The sequence below is a fragment of the Megalops cyprinoides genome, chromosome 22 (assembly GCF_013368585.1).
Source record: "Megalops cyprinoides isolate fMegCyp1 chromosome 22, fMegCyp1.pri, whole genome shotgun sequence".
In the NCBI taxonomy this organism is placed as follows: Eukaryota; Metazoa; Chordata; class Actinopteri; order Elopiformes; family Megalopidae; genus Megalops; species Megalops cyprinoides.
This window is the reverse complement of record NC_050604.1, coordinates 5,445,816-5,464,752: the sequence shown is the minus strand read 5'-3', so window position 1 is coordinate 5,464,752 and position 18,937 is coordinate 5,445,816. Positions and strand designations below refer to the sequence as shown.

At 42.0% G+C, this 18,937-nt stretch overlaps 1 protein-coding gene across 1 annotated transcript; it reads left to right on the top strand.

The window, feature by feature from the left end:
- The first annotated feature begins 4,770 nt into the window (after window positions 1-4,770).
- On the top strand, window positions 4,771-17,692 carry lrit3b (leucine-rich repeat, immunoglobulin-like and transmembrane domains 3b). Its single transcript, XM_036516402.1, has 4 exons — window positions 4,771-4,886; window positions 5,994-6,460; window positions 11,795-12,100; window positions 16,665-17,692. Exons 1-4 carry the CDS (start codon window positions 4,771-4,773, stop codon window positions 17,690-17,692), a joined length of 1,917 nt encoding a protein of 638 aa, XP_036372295.1.
- Window positions 17,693-18,937: the final 1,245 nt, after the last annotated feature.

The following is an 18,937-nucleotide window of genomic DNA, read 5'->3' as shown; positions in this document are numbered from 1 at the left end:
GAATGGGATCAATGCGCAGAAACAACATTTTCAGCATTTGAATAGGTTGACGATCTTCCATCGTGATGCAGCTTTGGAGAACTGGAATTCACCAAGTTAAAGACCCCACATAATATTATTATGTGGTTTCCGTTGCGGAACACTACCACAATATTGGCTGAAGAATATTTGAGGGATTGTATTGCGTATGGATGTCTCCCCATAATAGTCATTTTTACGCCGAAGGTCCCCATCGTCTCCGTCAATAAAATTATACAATATAGGTTATATTTTAGTTTTGTGGATCTCAACGATTTCCTTTTCCATGTTTTTCCAAGTGTTTAGGTAAAAAAAAATGCCAGACACAAATGCAAGATACATGCACATTTTGTTTGTATCTTAAATCAGACCTACCTATTTATATTGTATGTAAGGATATATATGGGGGCAGCATTGTGAAGACTTTGGGGACTGGTGTGCTATGCTTCCCCACAGTATGGCCAGTCCAGCTCTTCCAAGCAGGAGGAATGATGGAACATGGGGGAGGGGAAAGAAAAGCGGATGGAGAATTCACACTGAACGCAGGGCTAATGTGCTTGTTGAGGGAGTGATATGTGGGGAGACATGGGCTAAGGAGGCTCAAAAGGAGCTTAGTCTGGAATTTTATTGAAATAGACAATAAAACAGCTGTCAATACCACAGTATAATTTTATTCAACAATCATTGCTTTAGCACATCACAATTAAAAAAAAGAATACATGATACCTTATGATAAGTGAATTGGCATGCTATAACCTGCGTTTATATTGTAGTGTTTTAAATGGCTCTAACCCCAAAGCGAGGCAAAAAATCTGCAATGTGTCCAGTGTAATTATGGGACATGCTGCCCCTCAGATTTAAAAGCAACATGTCTGGGCAGTTTACTTGTGCAGTGGAAGCCTGAAGCCCATGTGCTCTCCATATTGCTAAAGGCTGGATCAGGAAGACCAGGCACAGGATAAGGAGGCAACATCAACAGACAATTTCAGGTCTACCAGATGAGCATTCAAGGTGATGTGGAAGAAGGTTGAGTGATGCTATTAATCACGTCCACACAGCATTAAGGCTGCACATTCCACTAATAAGACTCACATGGTCAGTATGAGGGGGTTCCAATGAAGGATGTGTGTAACTGCTTTGGATTTTTATATTAAGTAATTGATTTCTTTTAGTATCAAATGAATAAATTATGTCAGTACCAATCCTTACAGTTCTACTGTACTTAGTGCACTGCCAGACTGTTATGGCCCTGTCATGCTTTCAGCGATTGCCTGTGTGGTATATGGTGGTGGCTGTCACTTGTCTCTCCCATATTGAGCTTTATGAGAAGAGGGCACTGGGGAATTCAGTTAGAAAGACATCCTCAGAATATAAAAACCAGCGTTTGTTTGTTTTTTTTTTTTTTTGTATGTGAATTAATCACTTTAACCAAGAAAGAACATTAATTTCTGCTTCTATTTTACATAAATAAAAATAAAATGAAAGAGTCCTTATTGTGAGCTCAGAAGGTGACAGTGTGTTCACTGGACAAGGATTCTAATGGACTGCATCTTATTTTAACCCCAGTACTTTCATTTCAGGCTTCCATCTACAGAGATCCATCTAGCAGAGTGGCTGTCTTATGGGGTGTGCCTGTTTGCAAGTCAGGAGGCATTTTCTCCACTGTAGCACACCGACCAGGGAATCCTCTACAGAGCACATCACTTCCCAGAAAAAAAACCTCTCTATTATGCACAAATGCATGGGCATCTGCATTATTGATTATCCTAATGTAATAATTGTGTGGCTCATGCTGAACAAAGCATGACAGCTGACTTGCACAGAAATGAAAAGGCAAAAAGAAAGTAAAACAGTAACTGCAAATGAACATTACTTTGCGTGTTGATAACCTTTACACTGTTGTTGTTTGTGGGTGAGGTCAGGTTAGCTGAGGTGGGGTAAGGTTAAGGGTTTAACTTAGACTGGGGGGTAGAGTTGAGGTTGGACTTAGGGGTCAAGAAGAGGGAGAGGGAAAATGCAATGGCACAACCCACAAAACTCTGTCCCACATTTGTTACTATGCTGTTGCTGTATGTTACTGCATAACATATGTATGTATGTATGTTATGTTACTTTATGTATGCTACTGCACACTGCTGAAATAATAACAATATTGTCACACTGGTATAATGTCAACTAAATATAAAGTGTTACCCAAAATCAGTTTAATCCTAAACAAGGTCTGAATATGAACAACTTACAAGGCAGTACTTTTTAAATTATAGATTTATTACTAGTTGCAAGTAAGACGGAGAAAAATGTCTGTCCTCAATAATATCATGCAGCTTTTGGAAAAGTCCTTTGAACACAAAAAAGGATAATCTACATTGAACACAGAAATAAATGATTTTAGCCAAGCAGGAGAGAAAATGGCTCTTTTCAGTTGGGAACTAAGGTGAACAGGCACCAGTGATGTCTTATGTTAATGACATGAAATGATCATGGCTAATTCACTAATTACTTGAAAGTAATAAAAAATTCTCTGTGCATGATAACATAATACAAAGGATGCCAATATGATAGACAAATAGAAATATGGATACTTGGATATTATGTTCACATATACCTTACACTAAGCCTCTTGTTCATATCATAAATATTTCCAAAAGCTCTCTTGTTATAGATGTGCTGAAGGCATAGTTACCAAATAGGACATTAGGTGTGTTTGTTTTGCTTTACCCCTCATTGGAAGTACGAGGGATTTCTGGGTAAAATGCCTTACATTCCTGGTGCAGAAAGGGGAAAAATTTGTATTTGTCTACCTCTCACAGCATAAAAATTCAGAAAAGAAATTCAGTAAAGTTATGCTACCATATTAGACACAATAAAGCAAACAAACAACAAGGAAAAAAGAATCAGCAACAAAAATAAAGTATATCCAGGAAAAAATAACACAAATTATTCTAAAATAGTATGAAACTAAGGTTAAATTGAGGGTCTGAGGGACACACTGAGCTGTGTAGTACTCACATCGATCCAACACAGTCACCCCATTGTCCTGTAGAGGGCGACAGGGAGCTGCAGCTGAACACAGTGGGCACAGAGCAATTTTGAGACCTCTAATAGACTACACCTTTATATTTTCCTTTTGTAAGATTATTTCAGGTGTATAAAATTGTCTTCTGGACAATGACATGATCTTACTAAGTTTTATTTTGAGAATTCCCATCAACAGGAGTGTTTTCACACCTGGATAGCAGGATCTTAAAGTGGTGAAATTAAAAGCATAGATGAAAGCATAAAGAATTGGAAATTAACAGTGTAAACAAAATACGGCAAAATCACTCCATGGTGCAATAAAACACATTCACAGAACCCAGAGGGTACCTGTTCAGAGTGGAATCACACAGAAGCACAGTACAGAATAACAGATTCAATAGTGTTACAGCTGTAGTGGAGTGTACACAGTGTGGAGTATGGGTTAGAGTGCTGGACTTGAAGGCTGTATAGGAGGAGTATAACAATAGTGCTACAGTAGTGGGGAGTGTGTGTTAGGGTGCTGGATTCATGACATGGAGCCTAAAATGTAATGGGTGTAACAACAGTGTTATGTCTTATGATTTGTAGGGGTAATGTTACAGTGTTGTATCTGCTCTTACTTTGTGTTTATGGCTGGTACTGTGCCATTCACCCACACCCAGATGCCTTCTTCATTCATTTCAGGCAGACAAATTCAGACATTTTTGTTGAATCTGTTGATAAATTCATAGAGAAGAATACAAAATTAAAAAAAAAAAAAAAAACCTTTCCTGTGGTGCTGGACAGATAGGCCTCAGCGGCATAGATATTGGCATAAGGCGGCGGCGGCGGCGGCGGGGGGGAGGGCGTCGGCGGCGGCAGGGGAGGCTCACTTTGTCCCTGCTGTTGGCATGCATAGGCTGGTTTCATTGTTTGGATTTTAACATAAATTGTTTTTTTTAAACCTTTTGTTTCTGGCTTGTTTATTGAGAAGTGTCGGCTGCTTCTCTACAGACAGAAGAAACGGTCATATTCTGCTATAGCAGAAACACTGAGGATGACGTGTGTGTGTCTCTACTGTGCTGTTCTGAAAGTGGTGTTTTAAACATACGATATGAGAGTGGCCTTGAAAGCTGCCAGAGATTTAGATGCAGATAGGCTACATGTCTGTGTAAGTGATAACATTACTATCTCAAATTCGCAAACACCTTTTGCATGTGTTACGAGAATTATGACCCAAGTGTTTCAAGAACGAAAAGTATAGTTTAAGTCTTCAGATCAGACGTAATACTTGGGTGAAAAAGTAGTATACCATAAAACGACGCGCCACCTATTCACCTCAGTGAACACGTAACATTCTCAAAAACGTGTACCAAGGTAACCCTCAGAGACTGCGAACTGTTGGCTGGAGGATGTGGAAAGAGCAGTACGTGAGTGCCCAGAATCAGAATCGACTTTATTGTCATTGCACGGTGGGGGTACAACGAAATTGTGTGCAGCGACCGTTGGAGTGGGACGGAGATCAGCAGCCTGGCGGGACCGCTCTAGCCTCTTACCGAAAACCACAGGGCTAATTCCCAACACTGCATGTATGGCCTGTCTCAACCCCCTAATCCCGGCTAATCTGCGCCGCATCATCTAGTCCCAATGGCGGAACTCTGTCCGCAAGGGCTGTCGCTTTCTTCAGATTTTTTTCTAATTAATTTTTATCTGCGCCTAAGGAGCTGTGGTCGTTATTGACCTGTATTCTGAACGATGCATCGTCTTTTTTACATTCACATCTTCCTTTGCTCTATTCGTGCCGTGCACTGCTTCTGCCCCGCCCTGTGCACCTGCATATACCACGGCCGAAGCGATGGAACTGGAACCAGGTATGTTATTCCCTACAATGTCTCCATCCATTTAAAAAGCTTTGTGATTGTTGACCCTTGTCCTCTTAAATTGTGGCTGCCTGAATTATTGTCACTTTGACCACAGCAGTCGATAGTTTACAGTATAGGTTAAAATGGATTCGATAACCATCGTAGTTATCGTCATTGCGTTTTCCGTAATTTTTCTAGTTACAGCAGGACAATGTTTACGTTTTCCCCAATTAGAATGGACAGTCATGTGTTTACTAACATAGTTCATGTTGTAAAGGAACAATTAAGGTTGTGTTGCTCAGACAAAACCGCTCGTTGGAAGTAATGCTTGTTGAAATCAGTTTTGATGACATAAAATTCACTTCAGGTGAGATCATTTTGGTGAAAGTTTAAATCTGACATGACTGAATTACAGGACACCACAAGAGGGAATATTTACATGCTTGTTTTTTACATGTCAGAGCCTTAAATACAATAAATCGTTTGAGAAATAAACAGCTGGGAGTCTGATGCTTAGGCATGTATCTCTACAATGCCATACTTTTCATCATGCTGCAGATTAGCTGGACCTGGATGCCACGAATACTCCAGTCAGTTTACAAATCATCATCGACTAACAAGACTAACTAATAACCTGTGTGTTTTGAAGGTAATTAGCTAGTGTTACAGATTTTTAGACAGTTTGCAGGTAATAGGGAGCAGGACACTGACCATTCAAATAAACTGAAAAGTATCTGCCCAGTGATTTTAAAGGGTCTTTCCAGGAATTCAGACCTTCCATCCTGAGTATATGCAGCATATTGCGATGATATTCAATACAGCTGCTGGATGGACTTAGTTCAGTTAAAATTACTGTCAGCTTCTTTTAAAACTGACTACATATGCTCGTCTTCCATTGCAAACTACTCCTACCTTCTGCAATAACACCTTGGTCTTTGCATCTAGAAGTTTCCCGGGGATGTTTCTTTAAATCACTTTATACACGGCCATTATAGGACAGTCTGATGCGTAACTTTGCTTACTGTAATGGACGTCTGCATGTCCCACGCAATTTGTTCCACAGTCTTTGTCCAGCACACTTTACCTAATGCACTTTGTCCCACACACTGCTAACAGATCCGTGCTCTGCAATGACCCGGATATGTCTGACATCCCCACAAATGTCCCAGTGGACACGGTCAAGCTGCGGGTGGAGAAGACAGTGGTCCGCCGGATCCCGACGGAGGCCTTCTACTACCTGCCAGAGCTGCGCTACCTGTGGGTCACCTACAACGCGGTGACCGCTGTGGACGCCGGCAGCTTCTACAACCTCAAGGCACTGCGGGAGCTGCGTCTGGACGGCAACCTGCTGTCCGTCTTCCCCTGGGAGTCACTGCGGGAGACGCCGGCGCTCCGCACACTCGACCTGCACAACAACCGGCTCACCAGCATCCCCGCCGAGGCCGCCCGCTACCTCGGCAATGTCACCTACCTGGATGTCTCCAGCAACAAGTTGACCACCCTGCCCTCCGACCTCATGGACATCTGGCCGCCCTTCTCCGGGCCGGTGCGGAGCGGCGACGGCTCGCAGAAAGTGGTGCTGGGTATGTGTGGGAGACAGGCTGGGGGGCACAGCCCCGGGGGGGGGAGATGGTTGGTAAACTCCTATTGCATCCTCGGCACTCGTTGCAATGCATTTAGCTTATGGCAGTGCACCATCGGCACCCTTTCTGATGTTCTGCTTTTGTTGTCCAATTCAGAAACACAGCTTCTCTCTAGTTTTTAGTCTCTAGTTTTTAAAAATATGCACAGCATTGTGATTAGAGTATTTTTTCACCCTCTAGCATACACAGTATTTTCTCTATAAATGATACTTGAGAGCATTGGGAACCAACTTTTACAGGTGAATTAATCTTAGTTAATTGATGGGGTGTTCTTCAGAATCTCAGAGGTTATCATGTTGGTCAGTGCACCTGTAGCTTACTTATGTGTGGATGATTACCGCCATGGATGGAATGTCTAAATGGATCTCATTTGTGTCAGTTGCATTCCAACAGCACACAACAGCATAAGAGTTCAGGCAGGATAGAACCTGTCAACAATACATTATGAGGCAAACTAGATGCTTTAAAAATCTAGTGAAAATGGGGCAGGCAATCCCTGGCTGAGCTGGTTTAAAAGGCACAGAGGATGGTCCTATGAAAAATGAAAAGCCTGGGGAAGTATGTAGTTGGATCCACCATGCCTTTTTGAAGGCCTGTTGACTTAGTGGGAGTTTGGCACATCCCAGCTGAATGCTCTTTTCTGCATTCTTTTTCAAAAGTGCATTGACTTTTTCCAGAAAACTAATTACAAATGAAGTCCAATTAGATATGCATGTTTAACATGAATTGTGAAGTTGAGTGATGTTGGCTGATTATATTGAGAAGTTTGATGTAGTGTAGTTTGATGTGATGTAGTACTTTCCTAACTCAACTGTATTGAACATGTCAGTCCAAAATAGTTAATGAATGTATCAATGTTCATGCATGTATAAATGATTAAATTGTGAAATCAAGGCATGTTTCTACAGCCATAGCCTTCAGGAGTGTGTTGTAATGGCCTCACTGCATTTAAAACTCTCAGTCTTCAGCCTGGCACTGCAAACATCAAAACCTCTTCAAATAGCACCTTTTGACTTTGATAAAGACCAAGTTACGCAATAAAACTGAGAAGGGCCTCATTAATTGAATGCTTTAAATTAGCAAGCCAATGAAAAGGCTGTTCCTTTCCTGGCAGCAGAGGCCCAGTTAAATGGTGGCAGGAGTCGTTTTTTTAAAATTATTATTATTCCCTATTTTTTCCTGAGGTACAGTGGTGTCACAGCTTACTCCCATCCAACTGGTATTTAGGGTCTGATCCGCCCCTCTGTTCCTCTGGAAGTTCCGTGTTGGATTTCCCAGCCCATCAATGTCACTCTTGGCCATTCCATGATGAAGTTCTCATGGGGAACATGATGTCAATGGCTAGTGGCCTGATGGTGAAATGCATTCTGAACAGATTAGCAGGGGATTTTGGAACTAAAAAAGAAGCGGTGGGGTCACAGAGTGATAGATTAGCACGAGACCCGAAGGATCATGGGAAACCCTTCCCCCACCGTACCGTCAAGCTCCTCTAACCTCCGTCAAGACTTGCGTTTTCTGTCTTGTAGGTGCTGTCATTACAACCAATATTCCATTTAATACATTTATTGCTTTCAGTTACTACGTGAGTATGGTGATAAACAGTAGCTGTGCATAGATTGTCTTGGACACCTGCTCTGATACAAAAACTCAGAGTTTAGAAAAAAACACTACCTTTGTTAATTGCCACAGCAGAATGGTGCAAAATAATCACTAATCCAGTTTTCAGCAAGGTGCATTAGCTGATGTGATTGATTGGATTTTTTTTCATTTTTCATAATTTCTTTGTACAGAATTATAATTGCTTCATTAAATATTTGAAATAGGTCATTGATCAATTGTAACAAATTGGGTTGTTATCCCCAAGCTCAGTAATATTATACTTTGAAGAATTATATTAAGAATTATATTAGGTGTAGGTGTAAATGCAACCCTCTTCTGCACCATGAAAGCACATACAATTTTAATATTTATGTAAGTGACTTTTGTGAATTGAATTGCATTTTTTAAATAAGGGTTAGGATTAATTTAATTAACATTTAATTAATTTTCCCAAGATGTGTTGGGCAGTAAATTAACAATTCATATATACACATTTGTTTTGCTCAAAATAAATTTATGTAGCCATGAAAGCTAAGATGTAATCATTGACTGTTGGAGGGATGTTCTCAATCCAGTGACAGGTCATGGAGAAAGATTTGAGAAATGCTCAGGGCAGCTGCTCTGTGATGGAAAGCTGTGTGATCCGGTTGAGGGCAAGTCTACACCACAGGGCATGTGAAAATAGTGTGATATTCATCCAAAAGTGGAATGGCGAATCCTTTCTCTGGTGCACCAGTAGGTGGCAGTGGTGTGGGCAGTAGAAGGGGGGCATACCGTGCTTCTGCTGTAACTGAGAGACCATCAGCCGCTGATGGACTAAAGCCGGACGCAGGCTTAGCACCTGTGGCTTTCCTGGGTTAAGCGGTCCCCCCTGGTAATCTGGTTAGGGAGCTTGCGTTTGGATGTGGAGCGTTTCGAGAATACCATGCCACAGCTTTCTGTTGAGAAGTGTATTAGTCAGGTACACAGTGTCCATGATATGGGTCTGGCACCATGTATTTGAATGGGGATTTTCTCCTGTCTGGTGTACCTGCCGCAGATATAGTAAAAGTGGGTAGGAGTCCAACTTTGACCACCACAGGGAGGAAAACCCAGTGAACCCCTTTGTGAGGAAGGAGGAAGTCTTGGTGCCCAACTGTAGACAAATACATCAGTGCGATAGTTACCCCTTATCTAGATAATCAGACTCCTTAATCCAGTCTTTGATCCTGGCCCCATATCTAACAATTGCGGGTGTTATCAAAGTATTGACTTTGTCATGGTATTGTACACTTTGGGAAATATCAACACAGGAACCATTTGAATTAAAAACATCCGCTGAGCCCTTGGCCCTTGGAAAAAAAAGTAGAGCCAGACTGTTGTTCACTGAATGTGCAATCTTTGTTTAAGCTTGTCCTGCCCTGTTAAATTGGCCTTTAGCGAATGGGGTCAATTAAGTCATTAAGGAATTGATTAACACATTAAAGCACTGTCAAGGATCAGGTAAACAGAGTGCCAGGCTATGTCTGAGGGAATTGATTAAACTAATAAAAAGCAGGACAGATTAGAGAGGTTTATGTTGACTGCTGCAAAGTGTGAAGTATTTTTCAGACCCTGTTTGAAAGTCTTCATCTTGATCATTAGGAGCAAGAATCTGGTGATTTGGGTTGAAGGTCATCCTAAAGAGTCTTCTTGCTCAACCAGTCATATTTTTTTTGATATAGTCTCTTCAACAAAACACATTACTGAATATTTCACACAGTCCTTTTTTAGAAACTGTTTAAATTACAGTATTAGCAGTAGTACAGTACTGTACCGTTTAAAGTACAGTTATACTGGATAAAACCAAAGGTGATGACAGATGCTCTGACTGAACACTTTATGATTACATAGGGTATGTATGGTTACTTAGAGATACATTGACAATGTCCTCTTCGGAGGAGAGAAAACCAAAAAAAGAACAAAAACACCTTTGTCTGGAAACAACTGTAAACTTCCCCAGCAGTTTCCTAGTGGCAATTTTTTAATTTTAACAGAAAGTCCACACCACCTGTTTTTGTAAATAACACAGCTGAGCAAACTGCAGCAGATTCAAACAGTATTATCCATTATTATCAGCTTAAGCAGAGGAAAGCAGCCACAGGATCCAGTGTAAAATGGTTATTTTGCATGCTTGCATTGTGCAGGTAGCCACAGCTGTGCCAGAATAAACATTAAGCTTTAGCCTGACCTGACAAATGGTATTTGGTTAGATAATATCGTTTTGTAATCGGCTCTCCTACTAACAGATATCAAGAGGGTTGGTGCATATGAGGCAGTTTTATCAAAGATACTGTATTAACTGTGACCAAGACAGCAGACTCTGCACTTCACATTCAAAATTCTGGACTCGCATTGTTGAACAGAAAGTTCCCTCACTACGGCTCCTTATTTGAATGCTTTAAAATTACAATTGCAGCTTTGAGTTTGATAAGAAAGGATTCGTAGTCTCTCTAGTGATAAACGATAGGTGGTACTGTATCTGGTTCTTAAATTTGAATGTTTGATATTTATGCTGGCTATACAGTGTCGTGTAGTGGGGATCAGTATTTTAAAATAAGGGTATTTTATGTGATAGGACAGGAGAGTAATTTGGCCATGGTTAGAGTGCATCGTAAGGTCAGTGCAGCAAAACCATGTTTGCTTCATTTGGTGGATTGAGATCAATGTCACACTCTTTATGGTTGAACCCATTTCTTTAGGAGGAAATTTTGTGTTGGTGGGTGGTGACATTGCATGTCTCATGCGTAGATATCCCGAGGCTTTCATTTAAAAAAAAAAGGCCTCAGGATTTCTGTCCCTGCAACTTTTGCGGATTTTTAACCCTTAACCAACATTAACGCATCATTGTCAAAATTGTCTGCATCCTTCCGTCCTAAGAATTTATAACTGACCTTTGTACCACAGAATACCTTAGGTCAAGAAACAGCCACGAAATGATCACTGTTTGTGTGTTCCTTCATAATATCTCCCTCAGCCCCAGCTGTCCAACACCCCTGTATTTATTATTATTTTGTGGTATGTTGTTATGGAAGCATGTTCTGGTGGTGACTAGTTGCATGCTCAGATTATCCGGATTTACCTTGCTAGGAATACGCTGTCCCCAACACACCTTCTTCCAAGCAAAGTCCAGCTGGGGGCCCTGCTGTCTCTTCAATTTCTGCCAGATTAACGTCCATGTTTTGAGGGCATGACGTGTGGAAGATGGTCCTAGACTGCTCGCAGGCCACATAAATGTGCCACTGATACCTTACAAACTGATTATTACTGGAAGTGACCACAAACCGTGGCTTTTTAGTACATAGTTTCAATACAGCTAGAGGAAGTCCATGTTCTCATCAGCAAAGCTCCCTGTATGTCCCCCTGTGTGTTAAGTCCTGCTCTTTCATGCCTCTTTTCCATTCAGTCCATTCATGGTTTTGACACAGATAATTTTTAATAACCAACTGTTTTTCACTGGTCATGTGTGTCTAATTCAAGGCATATTTAATCTGTTACACATTTTTTATTTTTTTTTAGAGAACCGTTGTGGGGGTCCTTTAATATGAGGGAGGTGCAAGAAAAGTCAATACTGAAGCAAGAGCCTGTTTTTACGCCCGCTCTTTGGGTGAGTCTTCATGATTCCATCGTAGCTCATGCTTTCGTACCTCCCCCTAGGCCTTCAGGATAACCCCTGGTTCTGCGACTGTCGGATCTCCAAACTGCTGGAGCTGTCCAAGATGGCTGAGACGGCAGTGGTGCTGCTGGATCCATTCCTGGTGTGCAGCGGGCCGGAGAACCTGGTGGGGGTGCCCTTTCAGCTGGCCGAGCTGGACCAGTGCCTCAAACCCTCCGTCATGACCTCCGCCACCAAGATCACCTCCCCCCTGGGCAGCAATGTGCTGCTGCGCTGTGACGCCACAGGGTACCCCACCCCCACCCTCGTCTGGACTAAATCCAACGGCCCGCCCGTCAACAACACAGGTACCAAAATTGGGTCGGGGTGATTGTCACAGGGGGTGGGGCTTATATCTCACATATAAATCGAGTAATTTCTTCTTTGATGGCCCCTAAGATTCATTGTATAGGAACCAAGAAGACTACTTTGTAGGAAGTATCCATCCTTTTCATACCAGCCTGTTAACGCCTATTTGATCGATGTGTCAGTGATCCCTTAAGCTAAACATTTCTCCTTGATTTCATTTTGTCGTGCATTACATTAGCTTTGGTTAGCAGACAGTCTTATCCAGAGTTTTACCTGTTATCCATTTATACAGCTTGATATTAGGGATGCAACAGTACAATGGGCTCACGGTTCGGTATGTATCACGGTTTTTGAGCCACGGTAATGGTACGGTTTCGGTATCTTTGTATTAAAGAAAAGAATAAAAACACATCACTCTTTAAACAATGAACTCTTTATTTTGCCTATAGACAAATAAAACTTCCCATTCAGAAAAATGGCAGTTTGACTGACTAGGACTGGTTTCTGTCTCTACTATATGAAATCAAGGGGAGAAAAACATTAAAATTAAAAATGCTTCTTAGCTTTGACAACCTGTAGGTGCTTTGCCTTTGCTATATTAAATAAACAGGGTACATACTTGTATAGGCAATATTAAATGTAAAAATAACAAAGTGCAAGGGATATGGTCGGGTGATGGCGACGTAAATGAGACCTCATGTTAGAAGTGTTTCCACTCGAGTAGCTGACAGTGGCAAAGCAATGCTTGCAGACTGTACTTTTCTTTATGGTCTTCTTACCCTCGTCATCATACTGAACGCTGAATCCAAAATGTTCTCACACAGCGGATTTGAAAGACGGAAGTGCCTCTTCAAATTTGCTTCTCTCTGTCTCGCTAGCACTCACCATTTTTACGCTGAAGCTGAGAGAATATTTGTTTTTAGTTTCCCCTCTCCTCTCCAGCTGGTATTTGCATACAGAGCGCTGATAGGCTCCAGGGAAATTCTGATAGGCTCCACAGATGTTCTGTGGATCTGAATGTACACTGTGTGTGTAGTCTGCAGCGCAACAAGCAAGTTTTGGAAATTATAGGAAAATGACAGGCATATTGTAATACTGCAGTTCACGTGTGCGTATTGAAACGTAGGGGGTGTACCGAAAAGTTCAATAACATTCTGTGTACCGTTGCATCCCTACTTGATATTCACTGAAGCAAATCCAGTATATTGTCCAAGGGTGCAACAGGACTGGCCCTCCTGAGATTCATACTGGCAACCTTTGGTTTCAATGCTCAGTGCTGTAGTACATATTCAAAAGTTTCAGTAAAGAGAAAAAAAACATTTTTTAAACTTAATTTGATGTCTATGGATAAAGTAATGGTTTTGCTGGACTTCAGCTCCACCTGGTTTTGCATGTTCTTTCAAAACAGAATCACAAAAGTTGTAGTCAGTTTTCTCCAGGCCTTCCACAACATGCTTCCTTATGCATGAGGATGGCATTTTAAATGTGGACATGGTCTCATGTGGGAATATATATTATTTGCTGTGCAATTTTCCCATGCATGCTTTTTCTTTTAATCTTGTCAAAATTTGTCTGACCCATAGCGTGCTGCCGACAATTAGATAGGTCATCAAACTCTGAAAAACTACCAAGAAGATTAACCAACTGTAAGTGCATTTTAAAAAGCTGCTACACATATAAAGGAGATGACCAGAACACCACTGGTTCTCAGACACAGCTGAGGCCACAGTTGCTTGGACCGATCATTTCCAGTTATTGTATTTGGGGATTAGGACCCTCAAATCTATGATCTGGCTGAAGATTCCAGAATGTCCCGTGGTGTTCTGTTACATTAATGCTGCATACAGGCTTTCAAAACTGCTCCAAGCTTTTCCAAGAATTCTCTTGATATTCTTGTGACATCACTGCTTCATGCAAATGTGACATCATCACTTCATGATAATGGGACAATACCACTTACTGCTGTGATATTACTAATTTGTATTTCCATGACATCATCTCTTTATACTAGTAACCCTTGATGGGGGGAAAGTGTTTCAGAAATATTTTGTGCAAGAGAGAACTGTAACATTACTGTGATCTATATTTTGTGTGTTTTCACAAAACATCTTGTAAAGTGTCATACGGTGTTGCACAGTGTTAACCTGTGAGGTTGACAATAGCCTGCAGATGAAATATTTTCTAGACTGTGGTTAAGACAAAGTTAGTTTCATGATAGTTATGGTTTCCTGCTGAAAAAAATGTAACAACTAGTCCTCCCTCAGCTATCCTGGCTAGAAAACTACTTTTTTTTTTGTTTCTTTGTTTCAGCACCTTGCTACCTAGCCACTAAGCTAGCTAGTCAGCTGCTGTATCATACATCCAGCGATGGTGGAGTTGTAGAAAGCTAGCTATTCGGCTATAACGGTTATTAAACAGCTAACTAGCTACATTGGCGTTCTTATTGTCACTGAGGTTATTTAAACTAAATGGAAATTATGTTCAATACCACACTGTTTAAGCTAGCTACCTAGCTAACAATAAAACACAGATGTATCAGGAAGCAGAAGGAACAGCAAGGCTTCAACAGGTCCATAGCGGCTAGGTGATTTAGCTAGTTGAATTAGCTAGTTAGTATAAGCAAACAGAAATCACACTGGATGCAGCTAGCTACCAAAGCATGCAGGCAAGGGAAACCACATATTGTTATGCTGTAGGTAGCAACAGCTAACTTGCAATCATGAAATACATTTTTATCCTATGCAGTGCATTACAGTAAGATTAATGAGATGAACAAACTGGATGTATCTGATAGCATTGGTATTTTTTCATTCTCAATATCAATTCAGTTTGTTACTGTTTTAGAACATGTGGGTATAATGTGATTGGGCTTGTAAGATGTTTAAACTCAGGTCTCACCATTCTGAACATTCCCTAGTCCTCTTTGATTGTCTCTAACATTTTTGGATGCTGCCTGGTCACTGTCTCATTAGACATTTGGAAAAAAGTTTCATAGAGCATATATTTCAATCTGCAAGATTGTTTCATAAAATATTTATATCTACAAATGTCACCTTATATTTTAACCTGCAAAGTGCCGTGGACAGTGATTGCTATGGAACTCAAATTATGTTACTTTTTTGTTTATTGAGAAATTCCCCCCAATCCTTTGAAGTGGTATGTCCTTTCAAGTGACCCTGGACAATAATCAAGAAAGCTTCATTGATTATTGAGCATTATAATGCTTGCTCATTTTTCTATGTCTTAGTGTAGTTCCGCTGGCAGTTTGATGCTAATATTTTGGCTTTGGCCTGCCTGATCTCAGAGAGTCACAGACCACCCACAGAAGTCACATGACCAGAAACAACCCTTTACATCATGGCTATTCATTGCCGGGAACAGAGGGCCACAACACAGCAGGTTAATCAGTTCTACTGAAACCGCAAGCACTCTCAGAACTGGAGAAGGATGGTAAATTGGTTCAGTCAAGACCATTAATTGGTGAGATGTTGAAATGGATTGGAAGCCTGCAGATGCTGTGACCCTCCAGGACCAGGGCAGAGCAGCCCTGCAGATGCTGTGGCCTTTTAGGACCACAGTAGAGTAGCTCTACAAAATGTGACTTTTGCTTGTTAGATGTACAGATGTCGCCCTAATGCATGTATCTCATATGTTAGATGAGCTGTTGTATGACTTCTTCATATTTACTGATATGAAGTGATATTCCTGGTAAACAATTGAACATGAGGTAGAGAGGACTGGTTCTTGCTGCCACACACTGATCATATGCTAAGGTCTTGTACTCGGTGATATGCAGCTGGTTCTAAGGCAACTAATTTTATGTTTGAATTGCAAACCCTCCTGAACATATTCAGAGTAATAATTTGGGTTCACAGATTATTTCTTTGTTCTTTTGAGTCTTAAGAATTTTGTTTCCCACCAAACATGAATATGAATCACTTAACCAGGTTCTAACTTTTACCAGATCCCCTACCTCAAACCAAGCTTCAGTGGATTCATTGCTTACGCTTAATTGGGGAATACAGTTATGTTTAAGGATCTGGGTAATTTCTATTGGTGATATGGGGGAAAAGGTGGAAGAAAAAATCACTTCAGAACCTCCAAGGTAAGGGTTTTGCAATGGCAAAGAAACAGCTGTGCAAGGGACCAAGTGGGGAAAGAATTTTGTTGAACTGTTTTGGGCCTAATCATAATCGCAAGCAAACCTGACTTGAAAAACCAACATGTTACAGGTGAATCAGTGACCGTAGTCTACAGAGCTCACTAAGCTGAATGGTTTACAAAAAAGTGGTTATTTTTGCCACCATTTCAACAAACCCTGACCATCAATTACCATCCATTTGAAAATCTCTTTGGGTCTAAGGAACTCAAAAACAACAACAAAGTCCTCCTACACTTTAGTCCAAACATACAAGGGAATTTGGACTAATTGACTGAGTTCATGTCTTATGTCATTGTGCTGGGACAGATCACAGCTGTTTTGATTAAAAATCTGAAGTGTATTTAGCAAAGCAGGAAGTCTGATTTCTTCTTTGAATGTGTGTGTTTTTCCCCTGTGAAAAGTTGTGGAGGAGACCCCAGGAGAGGGCACACGGTGGTCCATCATGAGCCTGAACGGGGTCCTGTACAAGGACGCGGGGGAGTACCGCTGCCGGGCCAAAAACGTGGCGGGCACGTCAGAGGCCTACATCACCCTGTCTGTGGTGGGCGTGGTCACCACGACTCCGGCACAGGGGAGGATCTCCAAGCCAGGTGCGGCCAGCCAGGCGTCGACAGACTCCGTCCTGGTGACGGGCACCGGCGGGGCGACCGCCAAGCCCCCCGCGCCACCCCCTGCACAGACCACCACACCCCCTGCCTCCACCCCCCCATCAGTGTCCACTAAGACGGGCCAGCAGAGGGCCCTCCCCATCGGGGAACAGCAGGGGCAGGGCAGCAAGAGGACGGCGGCGGACGCCAGGGGCAAGGCCACCGGGAGTAGCAGCGCTCAGAAACCCCCCATCCGAGACATCCGGGTGGCAGAGGTGGTGGCGGACAGCGTGGCGCTCCTGTGGACAGCAGATGGGCTAGCAGGCGACACCCCTCTCACTGTTGTGTACTCCCCATACGAGGAGAAAGAGAAGCTGACGGTAACCACGGAGACAGGGGTGGGCAGGCTGGTCCTGCAGGGGCTAAGGCCCAGGATGAAGTACATGGCGTGCCTGATCGCCAAAGGGGGGCAGTCGCGGAAGGACCAGTGCGTGACATTCTCCACGGCGGATGTCGCCGGGGAGGAGAGCCTGAGCCTGGCACTGCTGATCGTCAGTGGCGTGGCATGCACTGTGGCCGTGCCGCTCATCGGCCTGCTCATCTACAAGATCACCTGCCTGTACCGCCACAAGGCAGGCAGCTCCGCCGACCATGACCAGGATACCTATGTCAAATTCGAGACGCTGTCTCTGAAGCAGAGGACCATGGGTAGTCAGGGCAATGACCTGTGGGCCAGGAGACAGACCCAGGAGTCGGAGAGAATGTTGCTGTTCTCCAGGTCCAGTATCGACTCCCAGATGACCTACAAGAGTGACAGCTCCAGATCGGAGTATTTGTGCTAGCAGGCTGCCTCTGAGACAGAGAGGCACTCGGGACTGTTTAAGGAAGAGGTGTCACACTTTCAGTGATTGTCCAAGTGACTATCCTGCAGTACACTAATCATGTATGGGTCATGATAATTTGATAACTTCACACACTTTTATGCTTCAAGTTGATTGTTGCCTTATCTTCTATTATGATTATCATTATTATTATTGATCAGATTTTGAATCTGTTTTGTTAAATGTTTGATTATTGTGGAAAATGGTAAGGGCCACTTTCTTTTAATTTAAAACAGACATGGGCATTTCCGTATACTGGTGAACATTGATGTTCTGAAATGCAGCATTACATATATGTCAGACATAACAGCAGAGTCACATGATAAGATATGATTTCCTTGATGCAGTTGACTGCCATGGATGAAACTTAACAGAAACCATGACAATAATTTCATTAAATAGGTAACAACATATTATGAGTTCAGCCCTGCTGGAGTAACTGTGAAAATTGAATGAACTCATCTCTTTTAAGGGGAATTGAAAGGTGGTTCATCGCCAGGTTCACCTGAAACATTGAAGTGCCACTTGAGTTGTTTGGCTGTAATGTATTGATGCAGATGCTATGCTGAACGTTTATGCCCCGCCTTCTAAAAATGCTTTTGTTCGCTGGTCATCCACAATGTAGAACCAGATAAACACCTGTGTTTTGTATAGCCATAATTCTAATCCTAGTAGGGTCAGCCCAAGTTGACAATTATTCAACTCGATTTTGTAAATCCAAACATTGTAAAGAGATGCATGCAATCTCAATGTAAGTTTATGTCCCTGGTTCCCATGTGTGTCATTGTTGTTGTGCTTGTGTCACACGCTGCATTTAGCATGCATACTCGAATGTGTGTGCTCGTGTGAGTCACAGAATGTCCAGATTTATAATGCTCATTAAACCCTTGTTTTTACAGCCTTGTTTTTCATACCCTTTTATGGGTCCAAACGATTCAACGTTACTGATGAAGTTGATATGCAGAGTAGTGAATGGCAGCCACCAGACTGTAAATATGCAAATCTCTCCTGTCTCCTCTTCTACCGAAAGACTTCGAAGGAGGGGAGAAGAGAGATTTGCATTTTTGCTGTCACGCCTACCTGTACATCTACACCAGCATTTGGGGATCGCACTACAAGAAAGTAACCACCTTTTATTTTGCATTTCTCTATATTTGTGTGGTTTTACTGTTCCCAAATATCCTGAATCAAGTGTTCTTATAAGAG

Coding starts and splice junctions, on each gene's coding strand:
- lrit3b (XM_036516402.1), top strand. CDS start 4,771: ATGCATCGTCTTTTTTACATTCACATCTTCCTTTGCTCTATTCGTGCC. Junction 6,461..11,794: donor CTCGCAGAAAGTGGTGCTGG/GTATGTGTGGGA, acceptor ACCTCCCCCTAG/GCCTTCAGGATAACCCCTGG. Junction 12,101..16,664: donor CCCGCCCGTCAACAACACAG/GTACCAAAATTG, acceptor CCCTGTGAAAAG/TTGTGGAGGAGACCCCAGGA.